Source organism: Lycium barbarum, chromosome 12 (genome assembly GCF_019175385.1).
Source record: "Lycium barbarum isolate Lr01 chromosome 12, ASM1917538v2, whole genome shotgun sequence".
Classification (NCBI taxonomy): domain Eukaryota; kingdom Viridiplantae; phylum Streptophyta; class Magnoliopsida; order Solanales; family Solanaceae; genus Lycium; species Lycium barbarum.
The window spans coordinates 76429470-76456282 of record NC_083348.1 but is presented as its reverse complement, the minus strand read 5'-3'; the positions used below and the strand labels follow the sequence as shown (position 1 = coordinate 76456282).

The window sequence follows — 26813 nt, the reverse complement described above, 5'->3', positions numbered from 1 at the left end:
TTAAGTGTTTATGTTTATAACTTCTGATTATGTTACATTTACTAGTGTCAATCTCGATCAGAGAGGCGAAGCTACTCTTGTCCGAGGGGAGTCAATTGACATTTCTTTATCCAAAAAATTACACTTTGTAGATAGTGTTTTTTAGTACATATACTATACATGTTGAATTTTCTTAAATTTGAGTATTTCTTTTTTAATCTTTTGACTCCTCTTAACGAAATTCCTATCTCCACAACTAATCTGGATGATATTATGTTTTGTATTTGTAGCTTGTTTTCAGTTCAAAAAACGCAAGTATGGCATGTAAGGTTTGTCTTTAGATCTACTCATCAAAATAATTTCTACAAAAGTCACGAGATTTCTGGCAAACATTAATGTTGCACTAGGAAAAAAGGAGGTTATGAAGACTAAGTCTGTGCACAAATCGGTTCAACCCCAATTTCTGAACAGATTCGAAACAATTCGAATAATTAAATTTGGATAATACAATTCGATTTTGATTTACAATGCAATTTTAAAATATTACGGTTTTACGGTTCGGATTTGGTTGACTTCAATTATCAACCAAACCGAATTTATATGCCACTAATGACTAATTTGACTAATACTCCAATAGTCTAACTATTATACGCTTAATATTTAATAGTGAAGTAATATTTATTTAACTTCAGAAGTGGTGCAAATGAATGTTTGTATACACACGTTGCACTGGATATTCATGGCCTTCTTGTTGGCCTCAAGCTGACTTTCCTTTTGGTCTTTCATCTTTTCAGCGTTCTTCTCACAAGTCATCTTTGCCTCCACCCATGGCTTTGTTTGTTCTTTGATCTTAGCCTGTACGAATTAGAGTTTTTTTTTTATTTTTTTAGGTTTTTTGATAATGCAAACTGAGTTATTATGCTTGTGCGCTTGTAGTTGCAAGATGCTTGACTATTAATTTGGTTAATGTAATGTGGTGTTGGCGGATTTGGATACTTGCACAAGTTGTCAAGCTCTTGTTTTGCTATTTATATGTTATTATGCTTTCAAGTTTATGGTTTTTTTCTTGGTTATAAGGCTGCAAATTTAGAATCTCATATTTTTTGTTTATGTTTACTTTAAAACTGAAACTGAAAATAGTTGCTTGTTTAAATTTCAAACAAACCGAACAAATCGATTTGTGTAACCAAACTGAAATAATAAAAAACGAATCGAATTGAACCTAGAATGTATCGAGTTTGGTTAAGAATTTTAGAAAGTTAAAATTTTAAATATCAACTCAATGATGGCTAAAACCGAACCGAACCAAATCAATTCGAGCACAGGCCTAATGAAGACAATCTCGAAAAGTCGTTGCTTGTATTTTTGCAACAATATTGTGTTACCCTAAATAATATATTTTTATGATGATTAAAAATTAAAGTGTTCATTAAATTGAATGTGTTTGATTCATATTCATTTTTGTTTGTGTAAACATAACAAGCAAAGTCTAGGCCCTAGTTCCAATAAAGCAATTCTCCGGCTCTGAGATAAGACGATGCAGTAAATTTACATAAAAGCAAAGAACTAATCAGTCAGAAATAGATGAGAAGATGTGAGTCAGGCAACAGATCACACAACGCGAAATAATAAAGTATTATGTTTATACTTTTGCTTTTAGTTAAAAAATGCAAGTTATGTCTACGCGATATTTGTATTTAGATTTAATCAAACTCAAAATAGTGCGCAAAATTGTGTTAAATTTGAAGGAAGACAATTCTCGTAGCCAAGACGAATTTAAGAATTAAAATTTATGAGTTTAGAATTTTAGTTTCATTGAGTTACTGAGTTATATGTCCATTTAATATATATATATATATTAAATGGACATATAACTCAACTTTACATTGCGATCATAATTTACGATTTTACAAATCAAAAGTATGAGTAAAAGAAAAAGGAAAGTCAAAACTTTGTAATCAAACTGATACTGCTTCTCTGTTTCATGTCAAAAATTTGTAATCAAACTAATACTGCTCCTCTGTTTCATTCTACCACGAGGCCTATTTATTTACTGAAGAAATTAGCAATAGTAAGTTTTCTTATTCAACATCAAAGTTTATTATGTTTATATTGCTATTAGGTTATCTATTTGTATTATCTGATCCTTCGTGACATGGCATACACTTTGACTAATGTCATGTTTATTTGTTATGTCTTACACTTTAGTGCTTTATTCAAAAAATAAAAAGCCTATCTTCTACAAAAAATAATAATAATAATAATAATAATAATAATATTGATAATGGTAAGTATGGTATACATACTTTAGAAACCATGACAAGAAAGTAACGTAGCTAGTCTCCATGAATATCAAGTTGTCCACTTATTTTCTTAACTTCTCTAAAGAGTAAATATGTATCACATTCAAACCAAGTGCTTTTGATAGGTCTAAGCAGCCTCCATAATTTTCTCTAGAAGATGGTGAATTTCATCGATTCTAAGCGGTTTCTGGTAATAATAATTAAGGCCAGCATCCTTGAATGACTTCATCTCTTCTTCGCCGAAGAAAGTCCCTCCCGCAATTAAGCTATGAACATGCATATCTTGAAGTTTCTTAATAGTCTGCATAAGTGAAAATATTTTTTATAGTTTTGTACGTAAATTAGAATAAAATTAAGATATTCAAAAAAGAATTAATTATAATTTATTGAAGCATACCTAACGAGCGCTTATCACCTGCAGATCTAAGTCCATCGGAATCAGATCAAAGCATGCACCAGAGCGATGAACAAGAACAATTTCTTGGTTATGTTTCACCTCGTGAACTTCCACACCAAATCTTTTTAGAAGTGTTTTGTGAATCGTCGTAACTATATGAATATCATCTACTATATCCACTTTCGGTTTTTTTTTTTTTTTAACATTGGGATTAGCATTCGTGATTTTCTGTGAAGAAGATGTATCATAGGATGATAACATTTTTCTTGAGATTAACATTTAATAGATCACAAAATGTTAGTATAAAATTAATAACCACAATTGAGTGTTGAGTAATTGACGTAGACGTTATAAGCATTTGTTTTTGGTAAGACATGTTGAGGATTTTTTCATAAGACATTTTAAAATAAAACATAACTACTTTTCTTAAAATAAGATTCAAATTAACAATTATCTTATGTTTTTTATCCAAAAAAGTTAGCTATAACATTCTATTCTCCGTCTATCATGAAATATGAATGTCAGGCCTCGAAAAAACAAGAGAAAGAAGTACGAAATTCATGTACAAAAATGAAAAAATTAGTTAGGCGACGCTATTACCTTTCTTTTGCCCAAATGAAAGCTTAATGTTTTACCTTGGTAGTACTCAAATAAGTGTGCCTGGCATCTATATTTATAGAGAAATAAACAAGCAACAATACTTTCTCATTTGTCATATTTGACAAAGTACATTAATAATAACTCCAAAAGACGAGTTACAACTAAGATTTTGAATCACCCTGCTAGATGTTTCCATTAGATTTTTTGGTACCATGTAAACGAATTATGTAAAATAGAAAGAAGAATTTACGAAAATGCAAATAGTGCTATCTCATTCCACCAAAAAAAAGGAAAGAAGCATTTACGAAGATGCAACATTCTGTGAAAATAAGAAAGAAGCATTTACGAATATGTAAATAGTGGCATTTCATTCCGTGAAAATAGGAAAAAAACATTTACGAAGATGCAAATAGTGCTATCTCGTTCCGTGAAAATAGGAAAGAAGCATTTACTAATATGCAAATAGTGTTATCTCATTCAGCGAAAATAGGAAAGAAGCATTTACGAAGATGCAACATTCTGTGAAAATAGGAAAGAAAAATTTACGAATATGCAAATAGTGATATCTCATTCCGCGAAAATAGGGAAGAAGCATTTACAAAGATGCAACATTCTGTGAAAATAGGAAATAAGCATTTACGAATATGCAAATAGTGTTATCTCATTCCGAGAAATAGGAAAGAAACATTTACGAAGATGCAAATAGTGCTATCTCATTTTGCGAAAATAGGGGAAAAAAACATTTACGAAGATGCAAATAATGCTATCTCATTCTGGGAATATGCATTGCTTTAAAAAAAAGTATTTTCACACTAAAGTAGTTATTTTCAAATCATATTATACTTTTCCAGGCAATAAATTTGTTATCTGCCCTTTTTAGAATCTATGCAATAGATTTGATGTCCTTATTTCACGTCAAATAGCAAGCGCAAAAAGGTCCAAAATACCCCTAACATAGTGAAAATAGTTCAAATTTGCCCTGCCTCCACCTATTGGACCATAATTGCCCTTAATGTTAGTTTTTGAGCTAGAAATGCCCCTCCCGTCCACCTTGTGGAACCAAATTGCTCTTTACGGTAACAATATCTCTTCTTTGAACAAAATTGTGAGATGAAACGTGTAGGGATTTAATAAAATAAGTCGTACTGATTTATTGGTGAATAAGAACCTGCCGATGTTAAAGGATGAAGAAGTTGAATTGAACCTAGATATAGATTGAAGCTTACTTCACCACTTTTGAAAAAAAAAATTGCTTCAAACAAAGAAGTCGTTGTCATTTGAATCCATTCAGTCGCAAAACGTGAAGCATCATAGGAACTAGCACGAACAAATAATTTCTAATTGTTTTGGGTAAACTCATATGAGTCGTGTTATTTACAGCTAGAGCTACATGGATCAATAAATTAGTGTCATGTATTTAATTAAAGACCTACACGTGTCATCTCATAATTTCGTTAAATTGAGGATATTTTTACACTCAAATTAATATTAAGGCAATTGGGTCCAATAGGTGGAAGGAGGAACATTTTTAACTAAAAATTTTAACGTTAAAGGCAATTATGGTCCATTAGATGGAAGGACTAGAGAGGATAAATTTAAACCATGTTCAATATGTTAAAGGCAGTTTTTACCCTTTTCCAAATAGCAAATCTAATGGAAGTTGCTTCCTGTTTTTTTATCCTTTCTCTTTGTTGCTTTTGGAAGATATTAAGGCATTTGAAAAGAACATTAATAATTAGCTGCTAAAGTTTCTTACTTTCCACGCGTTTCTTCAGTTGCATTTTCTATTATTGGGATCCAACTCCTCTTCGTTTCTTTAGTTTCTCAAGTTCTTACTTAGGCAGTGATATATTCTATTTTATTATTAATGATTCACATTTTACTAACTAAAACATGATGATAACTATAATTAGGATACATGTATTTCCATGTAAGCAGATCTTCCATGTTTATTTTGACTTGAAAGTTTAAAAGAGCATCTTATACCTTTATCTATCTGAATTCCTATTTCTAATCACACCTAAGCTCGGTAAATTTATAATATTGGCTGTAATAGTGGACTTGCAGTATATAAACATGAAACTTGAAGGAGTCAGTCGTCAATCTCATATACACTGGGGCCATTTCAGCAATTAATAAAAAGTTTCTATTATTCTCATAGAGGTCCCTGCAAATTCGGAACAAAACCAGGATTCTCAGAAAAAACAAGAAAGGAAAGTCACATTACATCAACTATGGGTTCCGATCCTGAAAAATTGATGACCAAAGCTGATAAACTGTAAGAACTAAGAACCCCTCATAAATCCCACCTAAAATAAACTCTGTATTAGAGGGTCTTTATGAAGTATTTACTCTGTATATTTTCCAGGATTCAATTTTGGTTAGGTACAATTGTTTTTATGTAAAGATACAATTTTTTTTTGTTATAGAAAGTATGGTAAGGTTGTCTGATCAAATATGTGTAATTGGGTGCTGCTTTCTTTGAATTGTTAGTGTAAAGATGGTATATAACTCAATAAATTCTGTATTAGAGGCCCTTTATCTATTTATGAAATATTTTTTTCTGTATATTTTCCAAGATTCAATTTTGATTAGGTACAAATTGTTTCTATGTAAAGATACAAGTTTTTATTATATAAAGAATGGCATGGTTTTCTGATATGTGTAAGAGGGTGCTGTTTTATTTGAGTTGCTGGTTTAAAGATGGTAATTTTACACACATATATACATAATCAATGTACATATAATTGTCTTAAGCTGTTGTTTATTAAAGGGTATATTTTGTTCAAGTTTTTGAAGTTGTTGAATGTAAGTGGTATTGAAATGTGCCTACTTTTTTCCCCTTGATTGAACTAAGAAAATCTCCATTTTGTTGATCAGATTTTGTTTTCTGTGAGTTATTACGCGAACCAGTGAAAATTGCATCCTGATCAAAGATTGGTGGATCGTGATTACTATCTGTTGGTCTCCATTAATGTTAACATTTCTCTTTTTATGGATCAATATCTTGACATGGGACTTGAAAGCTAAAATTTTCACAATGTCTTGATCTGAGAGATTAGCTGTAGTTCAAAATACCATCTCTGAGATCTTGTACTCGTCATGGTGCTAGAAGAATTTTCGGTTTCTTTAATGGAAAGACAAAAGAAGCTTTTATCTATTTAATCTCATTTCGTTCCACTAATTAAGTTTTATGTAATATTATTTGTTCCACTAATTGTATAGGACAAAACTAAGTTTTACCAGGTGGAGTATTGATTGGAAAAATGCTACTGGTTTGTATGAGCAGGCAGGTAGGTACAATATTTGTATTCGAATAAAATAAATGTTACATAAATTGGGACGCTTTGAGCATGTTGATCACGTGGCAGACGCTATGCTCTTTAATTACAGCTAATGGATTTAGGGTTGCTAGAAGTTATGAGAAAGCAAAAGAAGCATTTGAGAAAGCTTCAAAAGGACAAGAGATGCTTTCCTCGTATCCTTTTCTCCAATTGGTTTCTTTGGATCTTTCTTGTCATTCTTCGATTGAGTCAGTTTTGGGGATCCTTGACTAGTAAATCAGGCCTTGGGATGCGGCTAAACATATGGAGTCTGCTGCTACCATGGCGAAGGAACTAGGTAACTGGAAAGAAGTTGCTGACTTTTATAGAAGGGCCTCTGAGTTGTACAATGAATGTGGGAGGAACCAACCTGCATCTGACGCACTTGGAAAAGCTGCACGGTATGTTACTGACTCATTCTGGTTGCATGGATCTATAATATTATTTCCCTTCCATCATGTGCTACAGATTCAGTACACTAATAATTATACATCCACTACTCATTGTGAATATTTCAGCTTTTTATTACATTCTACTTTTTTTCTCCTTCAATTTAGTGCAGAACAGTGGGACGTTATTGTGAATTGCCTATTACAATTTACAACCCAAAGACTGCCCAAAAGTGCAGCTGTAGTATTTTATGCTCTATAAATTATAATTTCTGAAATCGTTGATTTTCTAAGTCTTATCTGATTACAGATTTAGAGAATGCCTACTTCTATAGAACCCCTTGTTTAGTTTTGGAAAATGGGCCTTAATGGAGCAGAAAATATAGAGGATTTATGTAGCAGCCCTAACTAGTTCCGGATAGATTTGTTGAATCTGATTATACCATATTAGTCATTAACCATATCGTTACCTTATTATACAGTTTATGCTTTGAGTCTATGTTACTCGGACTCTGCACTTTCAGTGCCGCACCCGTGTCGACGCGACATGGGTGTGGGATCTGTACCCGATCTGGTCAACTGATTTTGGATGCTTTGACCAAAATCGACATAAAAATTCCGGACAGATTCAATGATTTTATTTAATCAAAACTAAAGCTAAGGTGAAATTGAAGAAAATGGAATACCTTGTATATAAATATTTCTATGCCACTCTGTTTCCTTTTATCTCCTTTGGGGATTCTCCTCTTGATCAATATTTTTTCCTCAAGTTTTCCACATAATATTCCATAATTTAGGTTTTTATAACTCTATTTTTAGATATTTGAATTTTTTTAGCCGAATCCCTGCACCCGTATCCATAATTGGATCCGTATCCCTGAATCTTAAAATTTAGATCATGAAGGATCCTACATCTAGATCCGCACCCAAACCGGACACCTGCATCCGAGTCCAAGTAACTTAGCTTTGAGTTACATTTTTGCAACACCTTGAACAGCATTAAACCGTATCATAAGTAATGATAAAAGATGCCCCCGCTCGGACGACTTCAAGTTTATTTTGAGATATTACTCAAAACCCAGAAGCGAGATTTAACATTGATTATTCCTTGGCGCATATATCAACAATTGTTTCTATACAATGTGCACCATATGGAATCTACATTCTGCTGCTTGCCTTATTCCAATGATATCTTAAAGTGGTCAATCGACTTTAAATATTTCTCATGAGATGATTAGATCTGGACAGGCTTTAGGAGAAAACACAAGCATGATATACTGCTAGACTGGTCAGAATTAACCGAAGTGTTGAACTTCTTATTGATGAATTAAAAAGGTTTCTAATGCTGCTATGCAAAGAATCAATAATGAAATTTTATCAATGTTGAACAGCATAGTACCAAAATAACCGAAGTCTTCCTCAAAACAAAACTAGACACCAAACTCAAAGAGGCTGTGATTTTCATTTATGTTGATCTAACCAGTTCATCTGCTGCTGGCATCAGGACTTAATTCTAATTTCCCTAAGTACAGCTAAGGAAGAATACAGGAAATAGAAAAAAGTATTAAGGAGATGCAACCGAGCTCCAGAATCAACAAGATCTGAATGTGGATACATTCAAACATTTCACGTTTTCAGTCAAAGCAAGCTTAACGAAACCATTTTTTAGAAGGATGATAATTCACTTTAGAAGTCACACATGCAATTGTTATTAAATATTACAACTAGTTCTCTTTCTTCTCAGCATTGAGGAACTCCGGAACTGAGAATAAATAAGGTCAAGAGGAAGAACAGAATAAGGTGGACTGGGCATTGAATGCTGGAAAGTTTGTGAAAGGGTGTTAAAGCCTTTTTCTCCTGTGGAGTTGGCTGATGTCCTCGAGTACAAAGGGGGAAGTCAAGTGTTGTGTTTGACATAAGTCTAAATTCCCTGCCTAACTTGCCCTATGCCTTTCTGTTTCTCTTACAAACCTGCTCAATGGGAAACTTGGTTAGGGAGGGTGGATAGTTTTGGTGGATCTGACAGTTGTCTATAATATCATGTTCTAACTGTATATTCCTTTTATATGTTAGATACTTTATCCTTTCGCTTGAGGTTGAAACAGAGTGTGGGTATCTGATTAAGACATTGTTAATATTATAGTGCTTTAGAAGATGGTGCACCTGATGAAGCTGTTCAGTTGTATACTGAAGCCTGTGCCATTCTTGAAGAGGATGGGAAGGAACAAATGGCCTTTGATCTATATCGTGATTCTGCAAGGGTTTATCTGAAGCTTGAAAAGTAAGAATTACGGTTAAGGCAGATATTACTTTTTGGAAGTTAGAAGGTGTATCTAAATGTATTAATCTAATATATTTCAATGTCTTTCTGTTTCTTTTCTCTTTTTTTGCCTTTTGAATGTGAAATATATGAACCAAGTTAAGTGGTTCTGACTTTTTATATATCAGAATTTTGTTAAGTTCTAGGTCTCCCTGTTGTAGACCTCAAACAAATAAATAGAAGTGTGTCACACTTTTATTTATTTTTTTGAAAACAACAGCTCTTTAAATATTTGTTTTCAAAAAATAAATAGAAGTGCCACATTTTTGAATGTATAAACATTTAGATGGAGCAATCTGCACCATTTATAGTATATCTACTAGAGGTCCTGGCTTTGAGCCTCAGATACAACACAGTATCAAAAACATTTTCATATGTTCGGTGGAGTAATAAGTATTAGACCCACAAGCGAGAGATGTATTGCAAACCTAAAGTAAATAAATAAAAGTCTCATTTCTAACAGTCTCAAGTTTATAATTGAACCTGTTCAAACAGTACAATTCTCCCTTTAGTAAGTGATGATGACTTTGATTTCACCACATGCAGGTATGAAGATGCTGCAAGTATCCTAATAAGTTTGGCATTAGCCGCTGACAAATGCAATGCAAAACATAGCCAGTGCAAGGTTTGAAAGCCCTTAAGTCACATTTTCCATCTACTGAACAGTGAACACTACTTTGACATTATCTTGTTAATTTCCTGGAAGAAAATAATTTATAGCGAAGTCCATGTTTCTTAACACTCAGAAATTTTAGTCTGTGGTTTCCGCATTCTAAAGGAATGATTACTAAGCAATTCTTCGTTAGCTACAACTTTTTGCAATGCGTTCGAATAATAAATAGAAATTTTTTGTCCGTCTATTGCATCTGGAGCCAATGACAGCCATATTTGCCGTGGCCTCTCTTGTAGTTCTTCTACTCGTTTGTCTTTTTTATGCCTAAACTTCACATCTGTTGCTTATATTTTAATTTTCTTTTCTTAGACATTATTAATGAGTGATCTGTAGTGGTGTGCGTTATTCAGTTTTAACAAAAATGCTGATAGCATTCCTCGGATTATTTGGACTGATCTATTCAGTTTTTGGATTGGTTTTAGTTTAGAATTTAGGAAATTTTGATCTTTTGGTTTGGTTTCTGATTTTCCAAATAATAATGGATATAATAAACAAAAGTAAACTTGTGGGCTCATAAATAGTGCTAAGATCTCTGTGTATGCTATTTTTCCTCTCCTTTTTAGCGTCTTTCTTTCTTTTTCCTTCTCTCCTTTTGCTGTTCACTTCTCACTTTGTCTTCTTAATGTTGTCACTATGATTATGATTACAGTTTATATCAGCCCTGACTTGTTCGTCCTGCTTGTATTCTTTCTTTTGTTTTTTCTTGGTTTTCTTTGTCCTAGAGAATAGCTAATACTTGGTAAATACATGCAATGAATGTTATGTCGGAATGGAGCTCCCAGGTTTTCTGCAACAATCTATCTCATATCTAAGTCATTATTCATGACTTATCTCTTCGAGATTATTGCATTATAAATTATCAATATAGTGTGAAGTACTTTTTTATCGGAAAAGATAAATAGTGTTAAAATACTTGAAATCTTACTGCTACATGAAGGTTTCAACCTTCAGCAATTGCTAAAGTAATCAATTCCTTGCAGGCTTATCTTAGTGCAATCATTGTGTACCTATATGCCCACGACTTTAGGCGAGCGGAGAAGTGCTACAATGATTGTTGTCAGTAAGTTACGTATTTCATCAGCTCAAATATGTTGGCTTTACCTTGTATGTACGTTTATGCTCATGATTTCAAGCGATTAAGCACTATAAGAGCTTTTTTTCTAATTCTCTGTATAATGTTGTGTTTTACTTTTTCATCGCCAAAATTGGAAGTTGAGAGCAAATTGAGTCCATTTTGAGAAACTTTAAGTATGAAATTTGATTTTGTTTATTTTCAGTTTTACTACACCTAAATGTGTTACCTTATCTCAATAGATATGCATTTTAAACCAGTTCTCGAATCTGTTATTAGTCCGGTGTTCTTGGATCTGTTATTAGTCCGGTGTTCTCAGATCTGTTATTAGTCCGGTTAAATCTATTACAGTTTCCCTTATCTAGTGAAGTTCACTGTTTTAGCATTCCCTTTTTCGTCTGCACATCTTTCTTTATGGTGCTTGGGGTTAAGGAAATTTTTTAATATGGGGAAAACACTTTACCTTATGAAAAGAAAAATGTATTGTATGGAGAAAACCCAAAAATGGGCAGGTACAAAGCTTTCTTTGACTTTTCCAACTCAGTGATCCAAGGATGAGGCGTACAATGATGTGATTGATGCTTTTACCATATCAATGCATTTTCTCCACTGCCCTCTGACGGACACTTATTCAACCTTGTTTAGCCCGGTTACTTGAATCTGCTTCCTTATCTTGAAGTCTAGAAGTGCCAGATTGTATACTGCAATCACCTGGGTTAGTTAGACTAAGCGATTTTTTTTGGAAATAATTAGCCAATAACTAGGCATCTGTGGATTATAATATCCTCATCATTTCCCTAGAATCTCAGAGTCCGTCTCCTTACATACTTCAGCTTGTATTTCTCTTGTTGGACTCCACATTCATTCATTCTTTAAAATCATATCCCGGATCTAACACATGCATGGTTAAGGTATTGAAAAGGACTTACGGTTACTACCGAGAGGTTAGTTTACTCCTAGTTAATACAGAGTTTATTTTAATAACTGAATAGATTTGCTTGCCGCAAATTTGTATTCACTGGTTCAATATTCTTTCCCTTTGTGATAGAACAGTAAATGTATGTCCTTTAAGCTAATTGTACAAGTTCTCTCCTCTATTCTTGCTTTAAGGCTTCAGGAAATCACACAATTATTGTGTGAGTCACACATCTAAGTGCGAAGAATTGCTTGTTTGAATATCTACTAAACAACTGATAGTAGAGAAAAAGAACTATGGACCACCAGAAACTTGCCTTTGTCTATTATCCTTCTATCTTGGCCTAAATTATCCTCCTCCGTTCTTATTTATTTTTCTGAGTTGAGCATCTGGATATATGCTAAGGGAAAAGGGTCAACAAAGCATCGATGGCTAAATTGTTGGGCATTTGGGCACCGCTACCTATTCAGCTTTTCATGTTTATCTTTCTCAGACTGATGAATCTATATGGACAATTTTATATTTCAATATCATGTTTGCTTCTGGAATTGATAATCTCTCTTATATTTTTTAGGTACAGGTTAGATCTTATTTTACTAAAAACACTTGTGTTGCCTCTTCTTTGTAGGGTTGATGTTTTCATGAATAGCGATCAAGGTCGCTCTGCTGGTAAACTTCTTTCTGCATATGCTGAAGGCGATGTTGAGGATATTAAACGTGTGGCACAATCAAGCACTGTATCAAATCTTGATCACACGGTTAGTCTTGCAATATCAGAGTTTTAGAGTCATGATGATTAGTGCTAATTACTGTTGTACGCTCGCTTAATAGCATTCTCGTGAACACAATAAGTGGGCAGCTATACTTATAGGTTAGTCCCAAGAATGGTTGAGGGGGTACCACCAGGCTTCTATTTAAGCTAGACATTCCTTAATTGTAGCTTACTAGCTATAAGATTTTTAGAGCATCTTTTCAGCTAAATCAATCCTCCCGACACATAAGAACTTATACTCTTCCTTGGATTTTTATTCTCCTACTCTGTTTACTAGATATAATATTTTCCCTGCTTGCGTTAGAACTTTCTCATAGAAGTCAAGAGTCATTCATCTTAACTGAATCTTTTTTACTAGTTTGGTCTGCATAACTGTTAGCTTTTCCTTGCCAATGCTCAATGCTTCACACTGAACATGAGAATGTAATTTGCACTTGGGACGATACTTCACACTGAACATGAGAATGTAATTTGCACTTGGGACGATAAAGTAAGGAAATGAAGATGCGTAAGCAAGAAGCATCATTTGTGTGATATCTTTCCTTCTCTTTTCCCTTTCTTTCCTGCACCTACTTCCTATGTTAGGAGTGTGTACACTTGACCCATTCAATAATCTATTCTACTCGCTATATTAACACAAATTGCAATAAATCCAGATCATCAAGATCGCGAGGAAATTGCCTACAGGGGATGTTAGCGCGTTCAAGAATGAAGCCATGAAAGATGATGGAGAGCCTTTGGATGAAGATGATCTGACCTAAACTTTCACTAGTTGATGGAATGAGTCGAAGCTTCATGCGTGCTTAGTTTCTGTTCTGGCCGACAATCAAATACATAAACATCAAGTCTTGTTTTTACTGTTTTATCCTGCTAGATTTGTTAACTATATCATGAGAAAATGTCTGAAAAAAAACCCTGTACAGAAGAATCTCACAAACCCTCGCTCCGCAGATTGCTTTGCAGATTGGAAACTTTTGTTCACTAATGTAATTTCATTTTATAGAAGCTATTTGGTGATTGTTTGGATTATTGGGCAGTCTTAGCATTTTAGTTCTGTACACTCTGTTTATAGAACTCGGTTCTGGAGATTCCTCTCCTTCCGTCGATCCTCCAGGACTTAATGTAAACTGCATTCCTCAGTTTGTGCATAGATTGACGGACATCTAATTTAGACTGAGGGTTAGTAGTGCCGTAACATGTGTTTGCCCATCTAATACTAGAAAGGAAGTGCATGTATTTTTTTCGTCTAACAAGTATGCCGACTTTAACTTGATAGTTGTAAAGAGCAAAAATGCTAAGACTATTGCTTGACCTATCAAACCAAAACTTAGCAATATATTTATTCGATGGCCATGGTATGTGCAGAAAAATAGCAATCAATTTGTCTTCCTTCATGTGTGTGTAGTAGCTCTGTAGCTGATAAATCCGATAAAATTGGAATGATACAGGGATGGTCAAGTGTAAATATACAGGCCCCGAGGTCAAATCATGATGGCATTGCCCTCGGACCAAAATTTCGACCATATGTTGAATTAGAATTTATTTTTCCTCAACGTTAAGAACGACAACAATAATAAGTTCCAGAACAAAATCATGTCATATGCTTATTTATCATCAACAAATAAGTTATCTACATCTCAAACCCATCTACAGAGCCTAACAAATTAAAAAATTGGACACTCAACAAGATTACAAAAAGAGAAGCATTATTAGCTGAATCAGCTATTAGTTGCATCGTATGAAATTTTTACTATGACTGACAAAGGAATGTTTATAATATGACCCCGGTCTCCAAACAGTCCAATTCTTCCAAAGCTTGGTGAAGAGTTGTTCATAGTAGCGTTGAAGAAAACATTCAAGACCTGCTGCTGCCCACACGCAATAAAAAAGCGTGCTGGTGTGACCTTTATAGAAGCACCATAAGGCGCACTCCAACCAACAGCATATGTTTCATTTCCAGAAATATTTATCATTGTTCTTTGAACTGTTCTGGATTGAATCAGTTTTGATATCGTGATTGAAGGCAAGTTCAGGTCAGTTCCATTCATTGAAGACGCTCCACAGCTCTCACCAGTGTAATTGAATACCATAGGTGCCGAACCATTTATGCCACAGAGGAATGACATGTAGTCACTATAGCCTACAACAAAAAATTTCAAATGCCATATCAGAGACTGGCAGAAAATGAAGTGATACAACAAGAACTACCAATTTAAAAACCTCTCCTTGCCCCCAAAAAAAGTACCAGTGACGGTTCAAATGTGTATAGGAGAAATTGCCATATATGTCTCAAGCAACAGCTTAAAAGTAATTGACTAATTCTCCATAAAAGTTGTGAGCAGTTACAGTGAGATTTATCTGCACCAAGTCAACAACATAGATCTTTCAAGAAAACCAAGTTCTAGACTTCCACAACATCCTGCTTAAACCAGTTTAAGTACTCATTTCTCCGACACTACCACAAGTATGATCACAAGTGTGGATATACCACAGCATCTGTCATTCACATTTTAATAGCATCTGATAACTAGTTAAATATTATAACCAATACTATCCTCAACTTCGAGAGCAAAGAAGAGTGGCTTACTTGTATCAAAAATAAGGCCTGGATCCAGTGCTGCAGTAGCATTCACAAATCCACTTCCCATGTCAAAAGGTGTTGCAGGAGATTGGTTTGAATCTGGATTAGCATAAGAACTCTGGGCCAATATGGGACTACCATTATTGGCATATAGAGAAGCCGTGGTAGAAAGTGCAGATGCAATAGCAGCAGTACTTAGATTAGGAAATTTCTGTTTAATCAGTGCTGCCAGACCAGCAACATGAGGAGCAGCCATGCTGGTTCCGGACATCATTGCAAAATCTTCACCTAAATATCGGATCACGTACCATAGGTAAGCAAATATATAATTAATGGCATTTTCATTCATGTACAAGTAGCCTTTTTTCCTCTACAAGCTTTCTTTAGTTAAATTACCTTGAAACTCGACCGAGTCCATGCCACCAGAACTCCAAGCTGCCCATACAGAATTTCCTGGAGCAACTAGGTTTGGTTTCAGTATGTCTGCATCATCAAGAGAACTATCTTCTGGATCCGGTCCCCGAGCAGAATAAAACATAACATTCGGAGCAGGTAAGCTGAAATTTGCTTTAAGACCCCCTGAAATGCATGCAACTGCCCCAAACCTTGTAATTTTCTTAGTAACTGGATCTTGGTCCAGTGAAGAATTGTAGTACTGAAGTAAGATCTGTCAAATTACTTGAAATCAGTAATTGCAAATTGCAAATAAACACTTGGGTGCATGGAAACAAAGCTTTGAAAGAGTTTGGAGCAGGCTGATGAAAATGTACGTATTTCTTTAAGAATTTTATCACTTCTATGAAGTTGGAAGTTTTAACTAGGGGTGGCAAAATTGACCCAGACCCATCTGACCCGCCTAAACCCACCCAGTATTTAAAGGATGTTTTTGCTATGTGGCAAATAAACCCAGACCCATCTGACCCCCCATAAGTTCCAAGATGTTTTCGCTATGTAGAAAAAGTCTTTATTTCTTTCTTAAAACCGTCATATATTTCAAATGGAGGGAGTAGCATATTTCTAGGCATACCTTAGAATCATTTGCTGATGGAATTATGACGCCAGGCAATCTCATTGGAGTCGGATTGATTTGAAAACCGATGACAAAGGGATCCATGCAGAACACAACACCAGCTGCACTAAGGTTCTTAGCGGTTTCCAGGGCCTGTTTGATGGTGGAAAGTCCAAGCACAAAGCGGACAGAGTAGCTGCAAACTAATAGATTCCCTTGAACAAGAGTCTTATTGAAACTACTGGCATCTTGGCATTCACCCACATACATATCATTAGCAGCTGTGTCACTCAAAGCATGACTTGCCATAACTAGAGTGTACATGCTATCCGTTCCAGCTGCAGCAACATACAAATTTACCAAGTTCATGATTAAATGTTGATGATGGATGTACCAGAGAAAAGAGGACAAGAAAGACTCATGCTTGGTAAATTTGTATAGACCAAAAAAAAAACATAGAAATTTTTCATATCAAATGATCTTTACAGTTCCCTTCGTTTTTCCGGAAATATTACGTAACCTGGAGTACTTTTTTTACTACTTGAGATAGGAGAACAAATTTGGTTCAAAATTGACAAGAAAAATATCCCTTAACGGCAAAATATATAGCCTATTTGTGCACATTCTTTAACATCTCCAAGTGCTTAACTTGATCAAACACGAAAACAACCCCGAAAAAATCATCTTTCATTCTCCAATGTTTTTTGTTAAGAAAAACTTCTGGGCTTTTTTTCTAGTATAAATTCAAAAGAATAATTACTAAATCAATGAGCAAGATAGACTTACGTGCAAGTCCAACTCCAGGTATTGTGATATTGTTCCCCAGTACTATAGAGTTACTATAAATCCTGTCATGGGTTGAAGCACCAATAGTGAAGATCCATGGACTGAAGGAAGAGATACTTTTAGGTGAAGGTCCAGTATTGCCTGCTGCTTGTACTACAAAGATGCCAGCCTTAACTGCTGATAGCAAGGCCATATCTATAGGATTAAAGAAAGTCGCGACACCAGGAGGACGCCTGTTAGGGGTGATTGATAAATTGATTATGTCCACACCATCCTGAGCTGCCTATAAATGAAAACAGATAAGTATGAGAGGTGCCTACTAAATACTCCCTCTATTCACTTTTACTTGTCCACAATGGGCTTTACACACCCCTTAAGGAATACTCCCTCTGGATCAAAAAGAGTGTCTACTTAGCCTTTATTTTTTGGTTAAAAAAGAGTGCACTTACCAAATCAAGAAAGAATTAACCTTACTTTTCCAGATTTACCCTTATTAAGTGTTAAGTGAACAAATCCCAATACCTATTTAATTAGGGGCATTTTAGTCAAATTACCTATTTTTGTCTAGGAGTTAGTATTTTCTCAAGGGGTGTGCAAATGGCTAAGCGGGCACTCTTTTTGATCCAGAGGGAGTAATAAATGACGTGCATATTTTACCATGATACCCATAGTAATTGGTGAATAGTCTTAATGGACTTGGAAAATAATTTGGAATGAGAAATAAATGCTAAGGGTAAAACAGGAAAAGAAATTGTTTTTCTCTTGATATGCTAAAGTGGACAAGTAAAAGCGAAAATCTATTTTTAGTATAGTGGACAGGTAAAAGTGAACAGAGGGAGTAGTAGATCTGGTACATCTATGTGAGAATGGTAATGAAAATTGTCAACAACTTTCTACACTTCGGAAGATAATCTTAAAATTCACTTACTCACTCCTTTCAGTTCGACCTATTTATAACATTAGTTTTCACCTCAATTTGAAGCATAGCTGTTTCAGCGATGACTGGAATTTACACATAATGCCTCTCTCAAGACTTTATACTCCAAATGACCAACCCACTATTCCAGAAGAGCAATCCTAGAGCAAATGCTAAATTGAGACTGTGTTGGAAAGCTATGGGCATCCATATCAATATCATTGCAGCTCAAATGTCTGCTTAGGATACTAAAATGAGGAATGCAGCCTAGGGTCTTGTAAAACCATATTTTTCAGAAACAGGTAAAGGACCATTGATGCCCTCTATTAATCAGTCAAGGACTAAGATATGGAGGCAAAGCCTAGAGACAAGGTTATTTAATCGTCAAGAGTAGAGAATAGGTCCTGATAAAGTGTAGCATCAATATGTGATGTTTCCACATTGTTGAATTCGGGTGACCATTCCTGTCATAACACTGACTACATACAGTTTGCTGAAGGATATTAAGATACTTATAGAAAATCTACATCTTCTTGATCAGTGTGAAGCTCATGGAAACAGATTGGATAATGCTGTCTTGTTCTTTCTTTTCTTTTAGCTGTTTATATGGAAAAGCTCCGCTAATGAAAAGAAAACCCAGAGCATCCTCAGATGGAAGTGGAACTACCAAAATTCCAGTGAGGGGAATGATTCTAGTTCAACATAAAAAGTCCACACACCAACAATCAGAAGATAGAAGTTCTGTATCCTCTTTGCAAGGTTATACACAATCAAAAAGATCAAAGCACAATCTACTTCTTTTCCTTTCTTCTCTCGTTTGTATGAAGTCCAAACAACACAGATACATTCCTTGGTTTTGTACCCTTTCTTTTCTACTCTCTAACTAAAAATGAAAAGATACCTGGTCTATGGCGGCAACAACATCTGCAGCAAAGCCACCAAAGCTCTTGTATAATGCCTTATAAACTGCAACGCTGCAAATATCAACCTGTGATCAGTATCCAAGTCTAGTTCATAGGATTTGAAGCAAGAGAAATATTGTACCTTAGGAAATTAATTCCAAGTATAAGACTAGTATACGGGAAAACTCAAATGGTTGAGACATGCGCACTTAGGGAAGTTGACAGAGCAGATTAGAAGTAGTAGAGTTTTACTCAGTTTCGCAAAGGGCTCACAAACCAAGCAGTTTCTAACTTCTCCAGGATCCAACTCCCCTTGGAAATAACGCATAACTATTTTTAGAAGAACTTCTTAAGTAATCCATAAACACCAGGAAGAAAGATTTCTGGTAATCATAACTCCGTCAGCAGTAAAGACGAATGTCTGCAGTAGTAGTCCTACAAGCTGAGTTCTAATGTAGTAACAGGCTATTGAAAAACCTTCTGAAGTGTTCTAAATTGTTAAAAACACTTTAATCTCAGTTATTTTTCTAACAAAAAGTACTTAGGCTAAACTTATAATCAGGAGCTATAGGCTATAGCTGTAAAGAAAAACAGTGCTGGTTTAGCAGTCACTGCATCACATATTTCAGAAGAATAGCATGCCCAGACAGATCATTAAACAAATATCACGAAGAGAAAGAAGTCGTGGAAGATGAGCGGAAGAGAGAATAAGCATGTAAGTTGGTTGTAATTTATAGGTATACCATATACACATCAACAGCAAGCACAGCCAGCATTATTGGTATCTTTTTCAGGATCTTTTCCAAATAACAGACTATAGTTACGTGTTAAGTATCACAATCAACATAAGTATTAACAAATCAAAAAAAAAAAAAAAAGATTCAACTTCTGAGATCTCTTACTGTGAACGAGGAGCCATTCCACTAGCATATCCAAAGTGATGACCAGCTACAACAACAGGGATCCCATGGTTCCCTGCTGCAATTGAAGTTGTATGCCTACACGTGGTTAAGAAAATTCAAGCCACTTGGTAGTAGATATTACTTGCAGTAAACTCAAAAAATCAGTGAATATAAGCAACTGTATACTTGGAAAAAGCATGTGAACAATCATCAGTTTCCTTTTTCGTATGTGTGTTTGTCTATATGTTGTGTGGGTTTAACTCTTTGGGATCTTCAAGGGTGTGTCCGTGGCTATAAGCATACTAATTGTAGTCCTTCGGAAGTACTTTAATATCACCAAAGTCTAAATAAAGTAACTCTCATCAAATAAGACAGTCTTTTCAGCTAGAACTTCCACTTTAATAAGAGATCAGAGGATTATTTGTCAAAGCAAACAAATATATTTAAATCAAAAAAGAAAATAAGCATGCAGAATATAATGTAAGCATGTCAACCAAGGGAAATTGCTTCTTCGAGACCAATTCCACTATTTTGAGATTGGAATGAAGTACTAGTTATTGTAAAGAAATGGATCTTGGGCCTAAATCAACCCCAAAAGCTTAGCTCATAAAGTGAGGATTGTTCAAGTGCATATAAGAAGACCAATTACCCATCTCATATCCGATGTGGGAATCTTAACACTCCTCCGCACGCCCAGACCTCATTAACCGGAGCATGGACAGTATAATATGGGGGCCCAACATCGGTGAACAAAGCATTGGGATGGGCCAAACCCTGATACCGTGTAAAGAAATGGATCTTGGGCCTAACTCAACCCCAAAAGCTAGTTCTAGGGTGAGGATTGTTAAAGTTCATGTAAGGAGACCAATTACCCATCTCATAATTAGACCCCAACCGCTTTGTCGGAACTAATTGATAGGACTTAGTTCTCTAATAATTGGTGTGGTTTGTGAAGAGCGCTTAAGGACAAAAAGCTATAGAGAAACGGTCCATAAGGAAGATAACACTTACGTCCCATGGCCGTCACCATCAAAAGGAGAAGCATAGTCCTCAGTTGTGTTAAATATCCCCCTGGTTATAGCAGAGGCTGCAAAATGGCGGGCACCAACAAGCTTCCTGTTGCAGGATCCAGATGGGAAATCTCGAGTGACCTCACAAATGCCTGAAAAATGTTGTGGAACAGGATAATGCCTCTCAGGTGTATTATCAGAGAAGCTGGGATGCGTTGGATCAATTCCAGTGTCAATGAAACCAATCACAATGCCTTCCCCAGCCGTTTCATATCCACCTTCTTGAGCCCATGCCCCTAGAGGAAGACCTAGGAACTGGGGTGTATGTGTGGTTGCAGTTCTGACCGAGAAATCCAAAGCCACATTTGACACTTCTCTCCTATTTTCAAGCTTGAAAGCCTTGAAATATCAACATATGCAGGAGTTGATATTAGGATCAAAACAGACAAGACCACATAAGTGCTTAACTATCTACAGTGTCATGAAAACCTAGCAACAAAAATGGCAACAGCTTTCTGTACCACTCACTGGTAATATACCTGCTGGGGAGTAACAAGCACAGCAAATCCATTGATCAAGTAGTGGTAGCTGTAAAGCTTCATATACTTTTCTCCTCTCAATACCTTCCCCAATAAAGAATCATGCATCCGTGCTATGGAGGAAGCATTATGGGCATACTTGTGTGAAGTATTGCTGATTAAAATAAAGCTGATCAATGATATGACAGAAAATATTAAAGCTTCTCACTTTCACAGAAATATATTGTAAGAAGACAGACGATGAGCAAACACACTAATCCATTAATGCAAGAAATACAAAAATGAGTTAAGGACAAGACCATAATGTGATAATTGAGTAAGAATAAAACTTCACCATTATAACTTGGTAGTGCATACACAGCTCAAATAAATTTAGCTATGAGAGAAAAAGTGCTAAAGATTCCGCATCTTATCAATTACGTTTCACACCATCAGAATCTTAACATAATAATTCATTGTACTGTGATCAAATTTTCTATTTTATATATTTTATTTTACTTTTACAAAAACTTTACAAAAAATGGGAATTTTTAAATGGGAATTTTTTTTCTTGTTGCTTGAATATTAATAAGTCAGATACACATTATCAATTACAAGAATTCCCTCTTTTAGCATACACAATCTAAAACTTCAGACAGTTGAGCATTACAAAAGCTAATTGCATGCCAGTAAAAGACTTGAATTTATAGATTTCCCAAGTTACAACTAAAACCAGCCATCATTCATTGAACAAAACAAACCAACAAGAACAAGACAGCTCTTTTCAAGAAACATGGAGAAAAACAGTCTATTCAGTTAACAAGCAATACCTTGGTTTATCCAGTCTACTAGAATTTCCTGAACCATGATTCTTGGAGTGATGATGATGATGATGGTGACCCTTCACTCTAAGTTCCTCACTATACAAATGAGAAACAGGAGCTTTTTTAAGAGTAACAATATACACAGCACCATCTGAATCTGTAATATCACAAGCCACAAATACACCCAAAAATAGTACTACCAAGAACAACTTAAAGCTGAAATGTTTTTCCATTTTAAGCTCAACCCAATACAGAAATCACAAAAGGGCTTTCACTAAAAAAAACTACCCATTTGTTCCATTGACAATTCCCAAGCTTAAAGGCTGTTACTTTTTTCCCAGTAGTACTGTAAGAAGTGAAGTTGACAAAGGAAGCAACCCTTTTAAAGGCACTAAAGTCTAAATATGGGCACTGATAGAAACTTTATTAGTTGTACTTTAACAGTGAAACATTAATGGGAACCCTCTTATTATTGTCACCACCAAGAATTGGATGGAGAATGAAGACACCTGCATTTAATTTAAGCTGGAAAAGAGAGGAGAATCTGTGAAACTTTTCTTGGATGCTGTGCATGTGAACGTTTTGTTTATTCATAATTAAGTACACTAATGGAATTTTTATTTCATCTTTTGTTTTTTTTTTTTTTTTTTTTGCTCGAGCAAGATTGATGGAAAAAAAATTGGGCCTTTTTTTTTTTTTTTTTTTTTCACTTTTGCTTTTGTTCATTTGTGATGTCTGATATATTCACATTGTCTTCTTTCTTCAACGGGCATTTTTATCACTAAGCTTTGGCTTGGTATCATGTGATTAATAGTAAAGCCTTTTTATATGAAACGGAATTCAAAAAATTTATGAAATAATAAGTGAATGATTCATTCGATTTTTTAATTAAAAATAAAAAATTTGGAATTACATAGTCTTTTACAAGAACGAGGACTAGTTTATGTTTGACCATAAGTAAGGTGTTGATAAGCTGGAGTATGTAATATAAACCACAAAATTAATTAACTAATATTATTTTTTTTATGACAAGGAAATTCATAGTCACTGTCCTTCAAGTGCACACAATATAAATTCGCTCCAATGTGGTATCCTGCAAATCACATCGGAGAGATAACCGCATTAGGCAAGTATTTAGCTATTATTATAATTTATATTTGTATTTGTATTTTTATTATTTTTTAATAGTATCAAATTAATTTTATTTCAGAAAGACACAAATAAAATGATATTAGATCAAGATATCGTTCGTTGCTCTCTATTATTTTTTCATGTTCAAAGTGATGATTATTTTAATTTCTTTAAGTTACTAGTCTTAATGAAAAAATCGCAAGCCTATAAATCTAATAGGATCTTCTTTTATTTTTGTTACCATCCAAAATGAAGATTGTGATCGACATTCAGTTCTTTCTTCATTAAGTGAACATGTTCAACGCTCTCTGCACCGCCACATCAATGTGTAAGACTTAACTTTTATGGGATTTGTTGGCTAAAGTTGTACTTCATTTGTTATTATCTTATGGATAAATGATCTACCTCAATTATATAATATTGTATGTTATATTGTTTGATTTATTCGGATATATGATTTAAGGGTTCATTAGTTAGAAAAAAATCCTTTTCTGCCTCATATAACTAATTTGTTTTGTCTAGTTGGTGGACTCAATTGAATATCATACACGACCCATTTAATTTTAAATTGTGACACTGTTCTTTTAAAAGAAGGTAACATACTAACATTAACTATTCTAATTCCCATTCTGTAAATAAAATTCAAAACCTCCATATCATATTACCATACGAATAAGGATTATTGTCAAATTAACACCCGTATTCTTTATTACTACCTTTAATTCACTACTTAATTTTCACTTCTAGATGGATGGAGCGAAAATAAAAGCAAGTCATGCAAGTAAAGTCATTAATGATTTACAGTAAATCACATGTCTAGTAACATTTTATGACTACTCCGGTCCCTTATGTTTTCCTTTGTCTCTCTAATCTATTTCATTTAGCATTTTTGTAACGAAAAACCTTTAAAATATCTAAGATTTTCCCGAGTACCGAACAGAGGATTTATGCATCAAATAATACAAGAACTTAACTGTAATTAAGTAGAAGAATAAGAAAAACTAAAATAACCATAGACTAATAACACTTCATTTTTTTGCGCGGATTGCCCTTCTTTTGGGGTGGTCTTTAAATATTGCCCCCCATATTTGTGGTCTTTAAATTATGCCCCTCATATTGCTGGTCTTTAATTTTTGCCCTTCGCGTTGTAACCCTGAGCGTTCATGCAGAAATCATGAGGTTCTGGGTTCGAATCCCCGCTCAAGTATAAATTAAAAAAAAAATTGCAAAGCAAGGTTTGGGTCGACTGTATGCCGGACCCGGCATACACTTGTTAAGGAATTACCAAAGTTATGTCGGACCCGGCATACACTTGTTAAGGAATTACCAAAGTTATGCCGGACTCGGCATACTTATGCCAAGTCTGCCCATAAGGCATAAGTATGCTGGGTCCGGCATAACTTTGGTAATTCCTTAACAAGTTTATGCCGGATCCGGCATACTTATGGGCAAACTTTTTGTTAAGCCTTAACTAAAAGTCTTTTCCTAGTTATGTCTTATGGGGTAGACTTTTAGTTAAGACACAACTAAAAGTATGCCCCATAAGGCGGAACTTTTCCTTAAGGCATAACTAAAAATTTGCCTTATAAGACAAAGTCTATGTCTTAAGGAAAAGTTATGCCTTATGGGGCATACTTTTAGTTGTGTCTTAACTAAAAGTCTGCCCCATAAGGCATAATTAGGAAAAAACTTTTAGTTAAGGTTTAAATAAAAGTTTGTCCATTAAAAGTTTGCCCATAAGTATGTCGGACCCGACATAAACTTGTGAAGGAATTACCAAAGTTATGCCGAACCCGGCATACTTATGCCAAGTCTGCCCATAAGGCATAAGTATGCCGGGTCCGGCATAAGTATGCCGGGTCCGGCATAAGTATGCCGGGTCCGGCATAACTTTGGTAATTCCTTAACAAGTGTATGCTGGTGGGGGCATAGCGAAATTTAAACTCTGTCTTGCGAATTTTTTAAAAAATTTTGACTGAGTGGGGATTCGAACCTGAAACCCATGGGTTTTAGCCGAAGGGCAAAATTTAAAGATTCCAAATATGAGGGGCAAAATTTAAAGACCATCCCAAAAGAAGGGCAATTATGCGAATTGCCCATAAAACTTGTCATAGTTATAGACTAAATCACTCTTCAAGGGAAAAAGATGGTAAACATCGTGTGGTCGGCCAAATTAGAAGACGATGATTCAGCCTTTTTAGTGGTAAAACGTTAAAATTTGTTTTTTTTTTTCTTCTTTTTGTTCGAAAAGAGATGACCAAAAGATTCATCTTCTTTTAGCTCGTGCCCATTCTACAAACATAGTCACTCGTATAAATGATGACATCTATCTATAAAGAAAGATGCTATTATTTGAAGAATTTAAGTGATATTCACTCATTGTTTAAGAATTTAATTTATATATGCTATTATTGTAATTCTTTTTATAGAATTAGTGTAAATTAACAACTTATAGCATATTACTTCTATTTATTAATCTTATAATTTACCACCAATAAATGTCTATAGATGGAATTATCTACAATTATCTTTTCATTTATTACACCGTGTATAATAATGTCAAAATGATTTTCAAATTTCTAAATTATAATATGCGAATAGAGGTTGTAATTTTATTTTTTGCTTCAAACTTTACTTCTACTCCCTAAAGATTTATTTATCTGATATCAAAATGATCCAAGTATAGTTCCAATCTAACTTGTAGTATTAATGAATTCCGTTTTCTTAGGAATCAATGCAGATTAGAGCGTTGATTAATGGTTGCTTAGCCTAATCAGTATTCATTGACCAAGTTCCCCAATAACGAGATAAATCCAAATTTGTCCCCTTCCAATTCAAATTGGATCCTGAAAGTTAGGATATGGATTTACTCAAACTCTCAAAGAAATATTACTAGACTTTATGAGTTTGGATTTTTGTTAATGATGAAAGGATGACACATTTCAAATAGTTTATACTTCATTATGCATAATTATTTTGCACTTGTGTAGTTGTGTATGTAAGTTCGATGTACAAATAATAGCGGTCATACTAAGCTAATGAGGTCGGCTAAAACTTGTTCAGTATTATAGACGTAAGTGTACTCATACATGAATATATCAAAATCGCAAATTACCATTTCAACATTAGAAAGATATGAAATTATTTCATGAGTATTTTAATTATGTAAATTGATCGCACCGTCATTGTACATTGAAATACAAAAAGGCAAAGTAGACAAAAAAGAAAATACTCACTAATCTATATTTACCTTTATTTACGTTGGAGAAGATGAGCCAACCCCTTTCCCACTCCCATGTATAACCAATTGCGGAGCATAAGTTTTTATTTGTTATTTTTTAAGGTGTAACTGTGTTTACGCACAGTGGCGAAACTATCTAGATTGTGGATAATCAACTGAACATCTATCGTCGGAAGATCATGTTGTTGTATAAAAAATGCTATTGCGTATATAAGTTAAAATTTATTTTTGTAAGTGTACATCAAATCT

General features: G+C 34.5%; 2 protein-coding genes across 3 annotated transcripts; one reads left to right on the top strand and one right to left on the bottom strand.

Annotated features, from left to right (window-relative positions):
* Positions 1 to 5415: 5415 nt before the first annotated feature.
* Positions 5416 to 13773, top strand: LOC132621347 (gamma-soluble NSF attachment protein). The gene is made up of 9 exons (XM_060335576.1): positions 5416 to 5557; positions 6505 to 6572; positions 6673 to 6757; positions 6845 to 7003; positions 9135 to 9272; positions 9858 to 9936; positions 10965 to 11044; positions 12601 to 12730; positions 13401 to 13773. The coding sequence occupies exons 1-9, from the start codon at positions 5514 to 5516 to the stop codon at positions 13503 to 13505; spliced, it is 888 nt and encodes a 295-aa protein (XP_060191559.1). The 5' UTR covers positions 5416 to 5513; the 3' UTR covers positions 13506 to 13773.
* A 547-nt stretch (positions 13774 to 14320) lies between these two features.
* On the bottom strand, positions 14321 to 22979 carry LOC132622739 (subtilisin-like protease SBT2.3). 2 transcript variants are annotated; one of them, XM_060337397.1, is made up of 10 exons: positions 22199 to 22979; positions 21390 to 21558; positions 20852 to 21249; positions 19841 to 19936; positions 18938 to 19010; positions 17121 to 17403; positions 16353 to 16672; positions 15722 to 15992; positions 15332 to 15613; positions 14321 to 14884 (listed from the first exon to the last, which is right to left on the bottom strand). In XM_060337397.1, exons 1-10 carry the CDS (start codon positions 22423 to 22425, stop codon positions 14463 to 14465), a joined length of 2541 nt encoding a protein of 846 aa, XP_060193380.1. In that variant the 5' UTR covers positions 22426 to 22979; the 3' UTR covers positions 14321 to 14462. The 2 variants fall into 2 exon arrangements, with proteins under 2 accessions (XP_060193380.1, XP_060193381.1); XM_060337398.1 differs by having other exon boundaries at positions 21390 to 21543; positions 22199 to 22970.
* Between the last annotated feature and the right edge of the window lie 3834 nt (positions 22980 to 26813).

Excerpts from the sequence above, each read along its gene's own strand:
- LOC132622739 (XM_060337397.1), bottom strand. The coding sequence starts at position 22,425 with ATGGAAAAACATTTCAGCTTTAAGTTGTTCTTGGTAGTACTATTTTTG. Across the intron at positions 16,673-17,120 it reads ACCTGGAGTTGGACTTGCAC|CTGGAACGGATAGCATGTAC; the intron begins GTAAGTCTATCT and ends ATGTTGCTGCAG. Across the intron at positions 15,993-16,352 it reads CATCAGCAAATGATTCTAAG|ATCTTACTTCAGTACTACAA; the intron begins GTATGCCTAGAA and ends GTAATTTGACAG.
- LOC132621347 (XM_060335576.1), top strand. The coding sequence starts at position 5,514 with ATGGGTTCCGATCCTGAAAAATTGATGACCAAAGCTGATAAACT. Across the intron at positions 5,558-6,504 it reads ATGACCAAAGCTGATAAACT|GACAAAACTAAGTTTTACCA; the intron begins GTAAGAACTAAG and ends CTAATTGTATAG. Across the intron at positions 7,004-9,134 it reads GCACTTGGAAAAGCTGCACG|TGCTTTAGAAGATGGTGCAC; the intron begins GTATGTTACTGA and ends TTAATATTATAG.